This window comes from Calidris pugnax, unplaced genomic scaffold (genome assembly GCF_001431845.1).
Source record: "Calidris pugnax isolate Ruff unplaced genomic scaffold, ASM143184v1 scaffold127, whole genome shotgun sequence".
In the NCBI taxonomy this organism is placed as follows: Eukaryota; Metazoa; Chordata; class Aves; order Charadriiformes; family Scolopacidae; genus Calidris; species Calidris pugnax.
The window spans coordinates 2,722,665-2,738,913 of NW_015090883.1; the positions used below are offsets into that span (position 1 = coordinate 2,722,665).

Below are 16,249 nucleotides of genomic sequence, written 5' to 3' on the forward strand. Positions count from 1 at the left end.
ACCAGGAAGGAGAAGGTAAACACAGTGCCTGTATATGATCATTTAGTGTAACGCAGGGTATGGTTACTTGAGAGCTTTGCAATAAAAGCTGCTTCCTCTGGTGACACCCCCCTACCCAGATTTAACCTTCTTACAGATGCTTCTGAGCACTCCTAAGCTCTGGAAACGTGAACAGGAAAGTTAGTAACATGACTGTCTTACCAGCAGAGGAACTGAAATGCTACGGGTGAGTGATTGGAGATGTCTCTCTATGACTTGAATATCCGGGTTTCTTGGCTTTTACTTCATTCAGCTTTGAAGGCACAAAGAGAAAGTTTGGGTTTCACCTATAAAGAAAGGGGCATTTTGCATTCCACATCCTAAACTTCTTCAGTTTATTTTGGTTTCCTGGTAGGCAGCTGCTTTTCCCCTGCACTCACCTTGAGCTGGTTTTTGACCTGCATTCGGGGCTGCCCAGCTCCGTCCTCGCTGAAGGGGCAGAGATGAGACCTGCCCCTAAGTTTTCACAGCAGTTGCTTCTTGCTGTTTGGAGTAAAATAGCATGTCCTCATTTAGACAAGTGGGTTGGTGCAAAGGCTTCTTCTAAGCTCTCTCTGTTACACTCTCTATGGTGGGGAAACAGTGTATTTGGTCAAAAATAACCATCACAGATGCCAGTGGTAGCTCTGGTGACAGAGGCAAGGCAGATATTGCCTAAAGGAGGTAAAGTGGCCATGGTCCTGCTCCTCATGGTGGTTCAGCTGCTGGTGCTGGGGTATCAAGAGTACCCACTGGTCGGGGGGCAGGTAAAGGAGGGGGACATGAATGAACTTGAAATCATCTGTCAGAAAGACATCAAACTTACGGTAGTGAGAGTGACTATAAATACAAAATCTTTTTGCAGAAGATGCTGGAGCTTTTTGGTACCAAAACTTGCTGCTGCTCCGGCAGGTGATTACTAGTTAAGCACAAACTGGGTTCATTAAAAAGAGCTCCTTGTTTAAAATGTTTGGCCATTTACACTAAATGACCCCAAAAGCCTACAAAGACAGGAAGCAATCACAGAGAAAAAACCAGCAGCAGCAGCAACAACGAAACGGGCTCATTATCCAAAGCCTCACAGTGACTGAACTGGTACCTAATGGCAAACTGCTCCCGTTCTCCCCAACAACCTCAGAGGGTGCTTTTTGCAGCCAAAATGATCCACAGCCTTTAACTGTGAATTCTGATTCATTTCAGCCACAGTTTTGTGGCTGGTGCTGTGGCTACAACATCTTGCAAAACAATCAAAATCGATTAATAACCTAACCCTTCGTTATCAATTTTTAAATGGATTCACCCACCAAGAAGACCCCAGCAAGAGAGCTAGTCAAAAGATGGGCTGGAGTTGGTGGTAACAGACATAAACTGGACAGACCTCTCCTGCAGAGACGGAGGAACTTCCAGACCTCGCTGAGCTTCCTTCCTGGCAGCATTACTGGGGACACCTTCTCCCCTGGAGATTAAAACATGGTTTGTGTTATTTTTCCATTGTGTTTCTACTCCCAAGGGGCAACCTGCTCTAGTGGGAGGTGTCCCTGTCCTTGGCAGGGGGTTGGAACTCAATGATCTTTAAGGCCCCTTCCAACCCGAACCATTCTATGATAAATGCTGGCTGGACACAGCTGGGGCTGTGCTAGAGGTTAGAGGGGGAAATGATTTCTCTGTTATCGAAATGCTGCCTGCAATATTAAGGTCACACCGTCCTAACGTGATCCTGCCCCAGAGATGACTACAGATTCTGATGCATCGTGTTGTGCCGCGTCGGCCTCAATTAACTGAGGGCGGTTTGCCCCAGGGCCTGCCGATTCATCTGTTCGCTGGAGCTCGCCCCGCGTTAACAGACAGCAAAATCGAAAGATTCCTCCACGACAAACAGCCTGCTCATTCATCTGTTGTTTCACTGCGGTGCTGTTCTCATCACCACGTTTGATTTAATTTGTACATGCGCCAGTCGTGAAAACAACACCAGCGTACCCTTGCTTTGGGGCATGAAAGGTCAACACAGCAAAGAGCCGCTGCCTTTTGGGGCAATCAAAATATACCCTGTAAGATAAATTTGGAATGGCTTGCAGATGCTGCACACTAGGGAGCTAAAAAGGTTTTAATCCTTATTTAGAACTTTGTATGTTTGTGTGGGGGATGGTTGGTTTTTTTGTGATATATTTGCACAAGCATCTTGTGTAAATAATTCCTCTTCCCTTTCAATCTCCAGACATCCCCCAATATTAAAAGAATAATCACATCAGACCCACGTTCTAAGGAACACTCTTTGCTAAAGGGTTACTCAGATCATTAACTTGAGCAGTGATCTCAGTAAGAGGGATCTTACAAGGATGTATGAGAAACCATGGAGCAGCTACACTGGCGTAAAAACTGAAGTTGCATTACTAGTTTCTGTCCCTGTTCATGTAGAAATAATCTTATTTACTATGCAATTTTAAAAATACTTTTGAGTTAATAATATGACATTCAAAAATTCTCAACAGTTGCGTTTAAACTGCTAAGACAAACATTTTCTTTTCTGGCATCTTCCTAAGTTTAGCCCTGTCAACTGGAAAGATACAAGTACAGTAAACCAAAGGATGGAACTTCCCTATAAATTCTTCATTTTTAGCAGAAAGTAAAATCTTATTTAGCTAAGGAAAATTACTGATAACTATGGTGCTCTCTTAATTAGTTTGTGATAATTTCCAACAACATAAAGATCAATGTGGAAAAAATAAAAAGTGGGTGTACTTCTCCAAGCTCCCCAGCATCCACCTTCACCAGCTGCAACAGCCACACAAATATTAGGGTGGGGAAGTAACAAATAGTACAAAAGAAGACATAATATCCATCAGCATGTTTAGGATTGCTCCCTAAAGCGAGATAATCCTTTAATATATCAGAGAAATGTGAAAAGAATTTTAAGGCCTGTTTCAGGATTTGCCATTTCAGAACTCCTTAACATCCCACATTTCTAAAAGGTCTTTTAAAAAGGTCACGTTGGGAAATCATGCAAATTTATCCCTTTTTATTTAGAACACAAAGACATATGACAGAGAGAAGTCTTTGTTTGTTGCTATTCATAGTATTCTTGTAGTTAGGGTGATCCAAATATTTATTTAGCAACAGAGCTTATGTGGCAGCACAGGTAACAACCCAATCAATGCCTTGTTCTCAATTATTAGTACTTAACTCTGCAAGCTTCTAAATAGCCTTTTCTCTCACTGAGGCCAAGAATAAACTCTCTCCTGGGAAGAGAGGAACACACGTATTGATGCTGTTTTGTACCAGTTCTGTGGAGTCTTTCAAAATACGTTAAGATCACCGACTCTAATTTTCATGGCAATAAGGATGTAATTTTAACTTACAGAAACGAACACGACAAACCATACAAACTGGAATTCATTTAATTCATACAGTACAACAAGGAATGTAAGACGTTCTGCTTTATCTATGTATTGTAAACTCTTTTTAGGTATTTTAGTTTTAAAACTTAACATTCAGTAAGAAAGTATACAATCAAAAGCCAAGTTTGAAGATCAGTTACTTTGTTTGTCAGATAGGAATATTTAAAAACACTTTTTTCCTGCAAAAAAGTAAGAAAAAAATCTTTAAAAATATTCATTAATATTATATGGAGACTTACTTGCTCATATACTAGACGACTATTTCAAAGCTGTCACACTGGCAGCATCCTGCCACTCCTGTAATCTCTCCTGTATGTAGCTGCAACCTGTTCTGGCTGCATTTTAATAAGCGATGTGTTTTAAGATGACAGAAACTAATTGGGACTCTTAAACCTTTCCTGCTACTCCAAGTAACACAGGCTTTGCCACAGGAATGCATTAAGTACAGTTTATCTACTTTGAGCTAGCATTTTCAAAAGATGCCTGGGACATTCGCTCTGGGTGTTTTTACATAAGAAGAAATATGCTGATCAGAGCATGGCAAAGTGCTGTTTTAACTGTTTGATGAGCTGCTGTGTATCAACATGGCCTGGAAATGCTTCCTCGGACTTCTTAGCGGCTGTGTAACTCCTCTGAAGATCTCCAATCTGTAAGAAACACACAAACTAATATTGTAAATCCAAGCACTGCAGTGTTTGCATTGTGTATTCTGTGCAGGATGTTTCTGATGCTCACGGATGTTTAAACATCGCTGGTACCGAGAATGAACAAATAAACCAGAGTCAGTGTGGAGGCTTTTGAAGTCAAGGTTATTTCCCCCTTACATACAACAAGGGACGAGAAGAAAAAGACAGAAATGGAAGGGATGCTTCAAGACAATAACTTTATATCCCATTCCACCTGATTTCTTGGAGAATGGACAATGCTCAGTGCTTGAAGTAAGGAGGAATCAAAAAATGGATGATTTGCTTTAAAACTCCATACAGTCAAAACAACCAATCAGGCATATGTAAAAGCCACAACTCCATGAGATTTCCTGCTTCCTCGCAGAGAGGCACAGCAGTGTTGAAAGTGCTGCTAAAGTGTGCCAGTGTGTTTCCACATTGTTCCCGACCTTATTTTTTCCTAAATAGCCATCACTTTTGGAAAGGAGGAAGTGTACATAAAGCTCCTGGGTGGAAAGAAAGAAGCCATGGAAAGTGTCAGTAGGACACTTTCCTGCACATCTGTCAACATTGAGCTTCAGTCTAGCAAAAATTCTCTGAAGGGGAGGAAAGCAGGGTCCTGGCCAGAGAAGTTAGGTTTGTAAACCATGGCCTTACACCGGATCTAAAGATTGCGTTACCCATTACAGCAGCAGCTACTGATCTGGCCATTTGTCTTCTCCCACAGCCTACGCAGGTTCTTTGTGCAAATGCCACGTAACAAGACATTTGCAGACCAGGATTTACTCCTTAATCGGTAAGTACAGAATGCAATTATTCAAAACCATCTTATGTTTCACAATGGAGAGGATACGCTTACAAATTAATGGGTTGCTCTCTCCTTGACGCAATGTACTTCAGTATCCGTAGGAGTCGGGCTGCCCACACAACACAGACTCATAACAGAATCTTGAAGGTGTAGGCACAAGCAAAGGAGCAATTTTTTCTTGTGAAAAATAAAAGGACGTGTACAAGTTTCTCCTCATTAACAGGAATGTCGGACACACTGTTAATTCAGTGGCTGAGACACTCTGTATGAAAGAAATTAACACACAAAATTGAAAGGCTGTAAAGCTAAAGCACAGACTTTCCTTTTGAGATCACTGAGATCATGGGATGAATAAATTATATTCTTTCTATAATTACTGATAAACCATATGATACTCTTTCACTTCACATTCTGAAGAAGCCAATGACGGTAGATGGAATTGTTAACACATTGTTCATCTTCTGGGCATTTGGAAAATTATAAAGTTCCTTTATAAGTACTTGGCCTCACTTATTCTCAAAAGCAAACATTTGAATGGCTACTTCTGCATAAAAAGCTTCTGGGTATTAAAACAAAAATATAACCTCAGTTTTCCTTGAGTTTATGTACTCTGTATTCTTTTATCTTACCCATTTTGTATTCTTGGTGATAACAGTAAAAAACCAACTGCCCCACCAAGGCTCAATTTTTAGGTTACAAGAATAGGATGGTGCATTACCTTCTCTGAGAGTATTGCAAAATTGAAATGGGGCTCATACATATGAGGTGCTAAAGCTGAAGCAGTTTGCAGCAAAGCTCTTGCCTACATAGAGAAAGAAAAAAAACAAAACCATAGTGAAATCTGTGAGGGAGGGAGGACAACAAGAATCGAATGCAATTTTCATCATTCTTAAAAGAAACTGTCCTGTGTTTTCTTTACTAGGCCTTTACTAAGAAAGCCATATTCAACTGTGTACGAGTTACACCAATAGCATATTTAGGCATAATACAGTTAAATAGCATTGAAATTAATAAGACTCTTGGTTAAGTCTGAAAAAACATTTTGGGACTTATTCAATTAGACAATTCATGTCTAAATACTGAACAGAATATATTATTTTTTTTTAAAAAAGGATTTAAGTCCCATCCCACTGTATTTATCTCGTCTCTGACAGTGCTGTCTTAAGCATCCCTGAAAACCTAAATCCTATCATAAAAATTAGTTTTAACACCCAAAAATGTTAATAAAATTAACTCTTTTTTTCCTGACTCGCAAAATAATAGCATTAAAAACCAATGGAAAGCTAAGTAACAGAGCATGCACTTTCATGCTATAAATCCAATACAAAATTAACTTGTGAATGCTTTTACTAAAAAATGGAGAACTTTGGGCAAAAAACCCTGATTGTTTAAAAACAAAAGTATTTGTAAACTGTTTGGGAAGGCAGAGTCAAGAACTTAATAAAACTCCCTAAATCTGACAACTCTGGGTACATGCAACAGTACTTATGAAAGAACATTGTGAAATACAATAAAATCCAAGATAAGCAAAATATCTTCACATTTTTTATTCTTCTGTCCATAATTTTATTGCCATGATGATCCCAGTTTTTAATTGTACATGTGATACAAGAAGGAAATAGAACGTTTTAAGCTAAAGGCTAAAACGGACAGGAAACAATTGATTATAATGGAAAGGCTCTGCAATGTTGATTATTAGCATATGTATAAAAATGAGTACATTTAATCCACTGTGCATGTCAATTATACATCTTAGCTCAGTACAAACTGAGCTAAGGTACTCACACTAGATAAGATGAACCACCAAGCTTCCTGATGCAAAAGTATTTATCAAGAACCTGCTGCCTTGGGACAAAACTCTAAAGCAATCTCCTAGTTGAAAAAAATCTTTTAAGAGCTGACCTGATTGCTGTCTTCTGCCCTGAAGCAGTTTGCAGCAAAGCTCTTGCCTACATAGAGAAAGAAAAAAAACAAAACCATAGTGAAATCTGTGAGGGAGGGAGGACAACAAGAATCGAATGCAATTTTCATCATTCTTAAAAGAAACTGTCCTGTGTTTTCTTTACTAGGCCTTTACTAAGAAAGCCATATTCAACTGTATACGAGTTACACCAATAGCATATTTAGGCATAATACAGTTAAATAGCATTGAAATTAATAAGACTCTTGGTTAAGTCTGAAAAAACATTTTGGGACTTATTCAATTAGACAATTCATGTCTAAATACTGAACAGAATATATTATTTTTTTTTAAAAAAGGATTTAAGTCCCATCCCACTGTATTTATCTCGTCTCTGACAGTGCTGTCTTAAGCATCCCTGAAAACCTAAATCCTATCATAAAAATTAGTTTTAACACCCAAAAATGTTAATAAAATTAACTCTTTTTTTCCTGACTCGCAAAATAATAGCATTAAAAACCAATGGAAAGCTAAGTAACAGAGCATGCACTTTCATGCTATAAATCCAATACAAAATTAACTTGTGAATGCTTTTACTAAAAAATGGAGAACTTTGGGCAAAAAACCCTGATTGTTTAAAAACAAAAGTATTTGTAAACTGTTTGGGAAGGCAGAGTCAAGAACTTAATAAAACTAAATCTGACAACTCTGGGTACATGCAACAGGACTTATGAAAGAACATTGTGAAATACAATAAAATCCAAGATAAGCAAAATAACTTCACATTTTTTATTCTTCTGTCCATAATTTTATTGCCATGATGATCCCAGTTTTTAATTGTACATGTGATACAAGAAGGAAATAGAACGTTTTAAACTAAAGGCTAAAACGGACAGGAAACAATTGATTATAATGGAAAGGCTCTGCAATGTTGATTATTAGCATATGTATAAAAATGAGTACATTTAATCCACTGTGCATGTCAATTATACATCTTAGCTCAGTACAAACTGAGCTAAGGTACTCACACTAGATAAGATGAACCACCAAGCTTCCTGATGCAAAAGTATTTATCAAGAACCTGCTGCCTTGGGACAAAACTCTAAAGCAATCTCCTAGTTGAAAAAAATCTTTTAAGAGCTGACCTGATTGCTGTCTTCTGCCACCCAACAAAAGTTTATTATCTACATTTATAAACTGAATATATAGTCAAAGATGTAATTTAAGCGACAGAGTAATGTGTTTTCTTTTGGGTATCAATTTAGAAAAATGATCTCAACGACTGCAGAGCCACTGTAAACCTTGTTTTTGTCTTTGATGAACCATTTGGATATACCAAAATGAGCAGTTTAATGGGAGACAGCATAACAACGTAGAGGTTACACTGAAACACGCATAAAAGTTATCCATGTTTTCTGCCTGTAGTAGTAAGCTAGATGTTCATATGATGCCTCCACCTCAGGGAAATGACATGTTTCTTAGGTACAAAAGGGCCAAAGGAAGCCACCAACCTGCTCAGTGTGACCTTTTTGCATTTCCAGCACAGCCAAGTTGTTGTAAGCTTCCGCGTAGTCGTTATTGTTGACTAACGTTAGTTTGAAACACTGGTAAGCCAGATTCAGGTCTCCTATTCCCTAAAAGTAAGATTGTATTTTAATTTGGGAAAAGATTGGAAAAAAATGCATTTGGGTTGTTGTCTGTTTTCACCCATATGTACTACCATTGAATACAAATTACAATAAAAACACACTGATCAAAACCATATGAGCTTTCTTCCCAGACCCTCACATTTGGTTCTTATTATTCCTCCAGACAGAATCTTTTCTCTCCAGCACAAACTTCCATGCTCCAAGTGATAATCACTTCATCTAATTTAACTTTTAGATGACTTAAATATCATCTAAAGACTACACTATCTGCTACCGTCTATAGTAGGGTAAGAAAAACAAGAGATGTCTCCAAAGGGGAAGTCATCTTGCTTCTCTGTCTCTACACAGATTTTTTAAAAAACTACATATAAGCCTAGTTTTTAGAGGATAAAAATTAAGGGAGATTAATTTCTTTGAAATTTTGGAAATTTGGAATTTCTTCTCCATGGAGTAGCTGACTACTCTTTAATGCTCTAGTGTTATGACCAACACTGATACAAGTTAAATATTAAAAGTGACAAATGCTGAAAAATATAAGCACATCAGCTCAAATGTCAATGCTTTAGCAAATGTAAATCATTGAGCTTATCTTAACTGCAATACAATCAAGATGAAGAGTAAAATCATAACCAGCATTTGAAGACAAATCATATTAGAAAGCTATCAAGAACTTTATTCAGTAACCTTATTCTGAGCAGCTACACAGAAATCTAACACAACTTCTGGAAGAACATCTGCAAAAATCGGCAATGATACAAATTAGTGTAGAAATTAAACAAATGTTATCACACAAATACACAATATTTCTATAGCTGCCTATAAGAGAGAAGAACATGCCTTCTCAACTATGACATACATAGTGCTTTAGTCTCTTCTACATGCTGCTCAATACATATTTTTATGACAACAAAATTGATCTAATGCTCCATGTAACATAAGTAACAGCTCAGAGAAAAACACCTTTAATTAAACTTTTTGTCAAATTAGTTTGTATTGCAGCAAAAGCCTTCAAGGGCCGGTACTTGTAGCAATTTTTTTAGAAAGAAGGGACAGTTAAAGACAATGGGGAGGAAACATCTTTTAGCAGGAGGAAGCCACATTCTCTGAAGATGCACAGAACCTTTTTATTTTGCCTTTTCCTCTCTACTGAAGTTCAAATAAACCCTTCATCTGTACTGCACTACATGCTGTACACTATTAGGTTTCATATTTCAAAGCAGGGCAATGCATCCTTCCTAGGTCCTCTTTCTCCAGTTTCTGTAAAATTGCATTTACTCAGAAATGTTGTTAATATTTTTCATACCACAGCCACGTGTCCCAAGTTGTACCACACATCTGCTGTCTCCTCCTCATTTTCAGCCAAAAACAGGGCACGTTCAAATGAAGAGAGTGTCATATCATATTGCTGGGCATAGAAGCAACAGAGGCCCAGATTGTTAAAAAGTTGGCAGTTATAAACACCCATCTGCAGGAGCCGTCTAGAATGAAATAAAATATTTATTTTTTTAGATTAATTTCAAAGAGGACTTCTGTTCTAAATGACAAAGTTCTCTCCTTCTTTCTCTCTGTTCTGAGAGGGTGCAATAACCAAGTGTTAGTCTTACACTTGGTAAAGGTTTCATAAAGGGCAGTGCAGGGCATTTTTGATTTTGATTAGCAGAATCAAAGCTCTGCAAAACAGCCTTGATGTAAATGAGATAACTTCTGTCTTTTTCAACTGTCCCACATGATCTGACTTTAAGACAGACCCGTACACACTTTCTCTATATTCTTTTTCCAATCCCTCAACCTCAATCAAGCTGTAATTTGTTGCTGTTACTGTTTATAACTCTTCAGACTTCAATTTTTTGCTTGATTCCAATCTCCAATCAGTACATCTAGTATATGAATCTACATCAAGCTTACATTTGAAGCATAACTAAGACTTGATTCAAATGGATGTTGTTTAATGTGTCTATTAGAGTGGAGATATTTCATAAAAATTCTGTTGATTAATATTTATAGGAATAACATATGCTAAGAGGGCCAGGGAAAAAAGAGGGATGGTGCCTGCAGTGTGACTGTGAGTTTCTGAACCTAAAGCATAAAATAGCTCAGGTCTGACAGAAAGGAGATGGCGGTGCTTATATGGACTTAATCTGCTCTTAGACTTAAAAACACGACTCAGGCTCCTTTGCGCTCTGACTGTATTGAAATAAAAAGCAAGTAGCAGCGTTTAAATCTTTTTATTGCTTTCAGCTAAAGATAGGGAAACCCCAGCCCATGTTCAAGTAAGAGATTTTGTGGTCACAATTGCTCGTGACTTCAGGTGGAGTTTTTCAAAGACTGCTCTAAATAGGACGTCCACATGCCCTCTGAATGCAACTGAAGTTGAGACTAAGGTCCAGTGTTCTCAAACTGTCTCATGCTGTAAAAGATCATTTCTTGCTTATTAATCAAAAAATGGCTGCTTTGATAATCTGTTCTGACACTACTACATACTCCACATGTAATGATGACAAGGTTTTAAGAGAGCTGTAATTATCACTAGCTGAGAAGATACAGAAGTTGGAATGCTGATTTTATGCTGATACTTGTCGAAATGCTCAATCATCCTCCCATGCCAATCTCCTCATGTTCTTTTTTTGCTACAAGCATTACAAAAATAAACCCTTTATATTACCCTCCCACACATTTCTGTTCCCCCTCCCTCCCCACAAGTGTTGGTACCTATAGAACCGCAGAGCTATCTCGGGCTGGTCTGAATAGAAATGGTTGCTGCCAATGCAGGCAATGGCTTCCACATGAGTATTATCTTGTTTTAAGACATCTTTATAGTACTCTGCAGCCAAGGAGATATTGTTCATTTCCTATGCAATTGGAAAAAATTCAGATTAATTCTACTTTTTTTCTTACTGATTTTTATCATAAGACTTATTAAAATGTCGATCTACTGAGTGCTTTATCTATGCCCTGTACAGTACTTAACTGAGATTAATTATGTATGCTCTTACAGTTCTCTGATCGTACAATGCAACATCACTGATTGGCATCTTCACAAGCGGCACACACATGCACAGGAAGAATGCATATTAATTTATCAGTGCTAGCTATACCTGTCATTAACTCTATGCCATAGCTATAAAAAGAGATTTGGGTGGTTTTTTTTTGGAAAAAGAGACAGGTCAGAAGTTTAGCATGTGGAATAAGCATTTGCTTGTGATACACAGTACTGTGAAGCTGCTTTCCCAGTATAGTAACATACAGTACATTTATTTCCCCAGTCAATACCTCAATTACTTTCAATGCTTTTTACGTGAATTCATTAATTGCTCTGAACTCAAATGAGAATATAACTTACACATCTTTGAAAACAGGAATCATGGATTTATTAGCAAAACTTGTACTAGCTAGGATATGCCAGTTAAGAGAACTATATTGTATAAAAATATATGCTTGGATGTTTGCTACTTGGGAGGTGAATTAGGGTGAACTCATTGCTGTGAACATCACCACACTCCTTCTGAGGACTGCAAGTCACCAGAGGACTACCCTGTATCACAAGAAAATAAAAGACCAAAACACATTTCTGTGTTTGGAGAGGAGTGATTTCTACCTCTACCTGTACCTGTAGGTACACTGTGCTCTCAACATGACTACAGAATAAGCTTTTATTTCACCCCAGCAGCACATTTAGCTATGAAAAAACATATTTCCTGTGATTAAAAGAAATAGTACTTAAACAGTCCCTTTAAAAATAATGGGGTTTTTTTAAACCAAAAAAGATCTACAACTCTTCTACTGTCAAAAGGTAGCGTCAGAGAAGACAAGCTCTGATTAAGGTGCCTGATGCATATATTCCACCTGTGAAGCCCTGTAATGAGGACAGCACTATGCTGCAGTACAAATCTTTGCTAATGAAGCTATAATCCTGCACTCAGGTGTCAGTGCAAAACTAGACTCTGTCAACTATATGCTGCTCTTTAATAATTCCTTAAAGGGTTATGCAATGCTATGTATGGTTCTGCAAAATATCCATATTAAAAACTGTTTAACAATTCAGAAAGAAAAGCCTCCAAAAATTATGCAGCTGTTTTCTTCCTTGCTGAAGGACAAAAAGGATTTAATATGAAAATGGATTAATGCTTCGGGGTTAGATGAGAATGATGAGAACAGGAAAGAATGCCAAGTATGAATGTAAATCAAAAAAAATAAATTCATGACTTTAAAACATTTTTTCTGGAATAGCGTCACTACCAACTTTCAGTGAAAAACAGTATTAAGTGCACTGTCTGACATGAAAATACACACTTTCAAAATACAAAATATATGTTTACCAAGCTAATGGGAAACTACTTTAAAACTAATCCTAGTTAAAATAACATCTACTTCCAAAACTAAGAAACATTCACATTCCACTGTTCTCACTGGCTTAAGAAACTAAGAGTAAGACACAGTGGTAATAAGGACAACACTGATGAAGAGACTGTTTTGCTGTTGAATCCTGCTAGCAGGCTGCCAAGGACTCCAGCAGTTTAAGTACGATGAAACATAAACTAGACTGAGCTACACAGAATATATCTGGACCACCTGACTTAATGTGGACTTTCTTAAAGGGTCCACAGAATCTCACTTGAATGATTAACCATCCCCTAACACTACTTTTGTATCTTTGTGCAATGTCACCTGTTTTGCATTAGTGACACTGAAAATCAGCACAGTTAATTTTTGATGACCCTACAGTTATATTCAACTACTGGCTCTTTTTTTTTTTTTTCACTCGGGCAGCTAACCTTGGCCACCATAATAACTGCACAGTTTGTCCATACCTCATAGATTCTGGCAATTCCACAAATAAGAGTCACTTCTCCACGAAATCGCTCTAAACCTTGCTTGAAAATGTTCAAAGCTGTTACAGGCTGATCCAAGCGCACATACACCTAAGCAAATAAAAAGTGTATATAAATGTCAAATGTCTGACTTTTATACTTGTACTGCTGCTTAACAAGGGAGATAAATAAAAGGAATTACACCTCACTTCATACAGTAAACCATAAGGTGATATAGTGAAGAATACTTGGAAAATAATGGAGTGCATATTGAATAAATCTCTGTAATGAAGACAAAATAGACTAATTAAAGTAATTAAATTTGCATGCATATAATCTAGACATTATTAATTCATCTGGACATTACTAATGAACCAAAAAAGTATCTTGTTATTTATTATCGTACCAAAATAATATACTTTGACGCTGAGGTGAAGGTATCACCTTGAATACTTTCCTGTTTATTATATTTTTAAAAACTTATGTTTAGGCTTGAAATAATTGGATCTTCAGGTTGATAGTGCTGGAATACCAAAATATTTTACTTAGTCAAGTAAGACCGCACCGCACAGAGCAGTGACACTTTCCAATTTCCTTCCTGCTCTGCCAACCTCCCCTGTCACAAACAATAAAAATCCCGTAGCAGAAAGAGGGCAGTTTGGTCTCTGTGATTTTGGCTTCCCTGTTGATTATGACAATGTGTGACGTGGATAACGTGTGAGAATTGGATGGAGGACATCCACATGTCGATGGAGACCACCTCTGGAGCTGTAAAGCCCTCCTGCTGGGGGGTATGGTAACCACAGCTACAGCAAAGGAAAAAGATTTTATGAAGATTTTAATTAGTTGTTGGTTTGTTGTTTGCTTGCTTTTTGACCTGATCTAGCTAGGAAGCACAGCTCTCTTCATATTCTTAGGGCAAAAAATGTGGAAAATGGAGGAGAGGAAACTCCACTAGAACTGCTCCTTTTTTATCTTTTTACGTTTGCTTATGAAGTATTATTTCTGAGCATTATGACTCAAGTCTGCTCTGTTGCTTCATCTGGAGGTGCACTCCAAAGATGTGCTCGCTACAGATCCTCAGTGTGAGTACTATGCTAAGGCAGCACAGCCACAGTACCCTACTACCTAAGTCCCATACCCAGGGGTTATCACACCGTCCAACATCTCTGCAGACTGGAGAGCTGATGTCCAGATAAGTGGCAAAAGAAATTAAGACAGGTGAAACAATTTCCGTATGCTAACAGCTGCTTTAGGGAGACCTGCTCTTTAAGAGTACGACAGCTATAGCCATTAAGTTTTAGATGCTTAAGGCAGAATGGCTCCATTTTCTTTTTGGTATCTCTCTTATCTCTGGTAAAAATATCCCATTTCCAGTTCTTCTGGATCATTAAATACTTTGTAAGTTCTCAGCAGCCCCGACTCCTTTAAAGAATCTTTACTTTTTCAGTTTTCTTTTGGTCTTTTATCTTTCATGAATTACATTTCCAGGAAGAGTTAGCTGTAAGGAAAATATTTTAAAAAACCAAGATAGTTTTGTGTTTGTATCCATTATTACAACAGCTAACTGGTACTGTAGCATCGGTCTGTTTGCACAGAACTTGACACAATCCCATTTCTATTTTAATGGCTGCTTAACTCAAGTCTTATCTTTTCAGTGCTGTCAAACTGAGCTGTATCTCAGTGCCCTACTCTATTGCCTGTCCACCCACAGACACTCACTCATGTTGTGCGATGCTTTATACTCGACCGAGCTGGTCTATGGAGTGGGAGGTGGAAGTTCAAATGCAACTCCTACTTGAGCTAGTAATGATGTCAGGGGGATGCATATCTCCTATAATATCGAGAATCAACGAATCACTGTTTGTTAATCCAATTACTCTGCCAATTTAATCACTTTGTGTAGCTCATGTGTTTTACAGAATGACTCCCGGTAATGACAGAAATCCAGAATTACTAAGCTCAGTTGAGTAAACTAACCCCAACTGCTGTATTAAAGACAAGTCTCCAGATGGCAATGCTCATCACTTAAATACAAAATGTAATTGCTGAAGAAATATAAAGGTAAAGCAAGTATCACAATAAAAATATCTGAAAAATCCACTAGTAGTGATGACTTTTGGATAGGCCTGCGACAGCTGGCTTAAAGGGAGCTGATAAAGAGCAACTGATTGTATTTCCTTCTAGGACAAGAGGAAGAAAAATGTAGTTTTCATTTCTCACAGGCCACATTTTCTTGAATGTCTCAGGAAATGCCTAGAATCTGATGTGTACCCCGGTAAACACGTCATTCTTAGGCTTAGTTGTGGCACTTGTTCCTTTAAAGTTTTTAATGCCTTTATTTTGACAGAACAGTCTCTGTTTCAAGGTCTCTGACTGTTCCCTTTAAGCTCACTTTGTTTTGATTTTGCTTGTGAAACGAGGATTTTGTGCTTCACTCTTCACTTACTGACTTATTGCATTAGTTTCCTAGGAGACCATATATGGCTACACTGTTCTTCATACTGGAACTCCAGCACCTCTTTAGCTATATAATCCTCAGTGCAGTTTAGAGCAAAGAATACAGTAACGTAGGAGATTTTTGTTTTAATTTCTGTAAAATCTGGAAGGTCCAAAGTCTTTTTGTAAACTTCAACTGTTGGCATGTGTTGCCTCAGGCCTGTATGGAGATCACACGCTATTACACTTAATGGTGTATCAAGCTCAATACTCAGCTATTCTGGTGTACGAACTTCTCAGGGAGAGTCTGGAATTTCACTTCATTCTTAAACAAGCAGACCTACGACTTACTTTTGCCAAATACAAGATTGTATCAACCATGTCCTGTTGCTTGAGAGCTGACTTAAATTGCTTTTCGGCTTCACGATATAATCCTAACCTAAAGAGACAACAGATAGAGAAAGTATTTGTTTGTGGTTTGTTTTTTTTTTTACAAAAGCTTATTAAAATAATGAAGCAGTACACATGCTAAGCCAAACATGAACTGTCCAAAAGCATAGTTTAAGG

At 37.8% G+C, this 16,249-nt stretch overlaps 1 protein-coding gene across 2 annotated transcripts in view; it reads right to left on the reverse strand.

Moving 5' to 3' along the window:
• Positions 1-3,019: 3,019 nt before the first annotated feature.
• The window catches only part of TTC8 (tetratricopeptide repeat domain 8), a 32,283-nt gene continuing 19,053 nt past the window's right edge, over positions 3,020-16,249 (reverse strand). For both annotated transcript variants that reach the window (XM_014947061.1, XM_014947062.1), the window contains 7 exons: positions 16,034-16,121; positions 13,244-13,354; positions 11,145-11,284; positions 9,739-9,913; positions 8,298-8,420; positions 5,605-5,688; positions 3,020-4,060 (listed from right to left, as the gene is read on the reverse strand). In XM_014947061.1, coding sequence (XP_014802547.1) covers positions 3,944-4,060; positions 5,605-5,688; positions 8,298-8,420; positions 9,739-9,913; positions 11,145-11,284; positions 13,244-13,354; positions 16,034-16,121 — 838 coding nt within the window. In that variant the 3' untranslated portion in view covers positions 3,020-3,943. The remainder of the gene's footprint in view (positions 4,061-5,604; positions 5,689-8,297; positions 8,421-9,738; positions 9,914-11,144; positions 11,285-13,243; positions 13,355-16,033; positions 16,122-16,249) is intronic.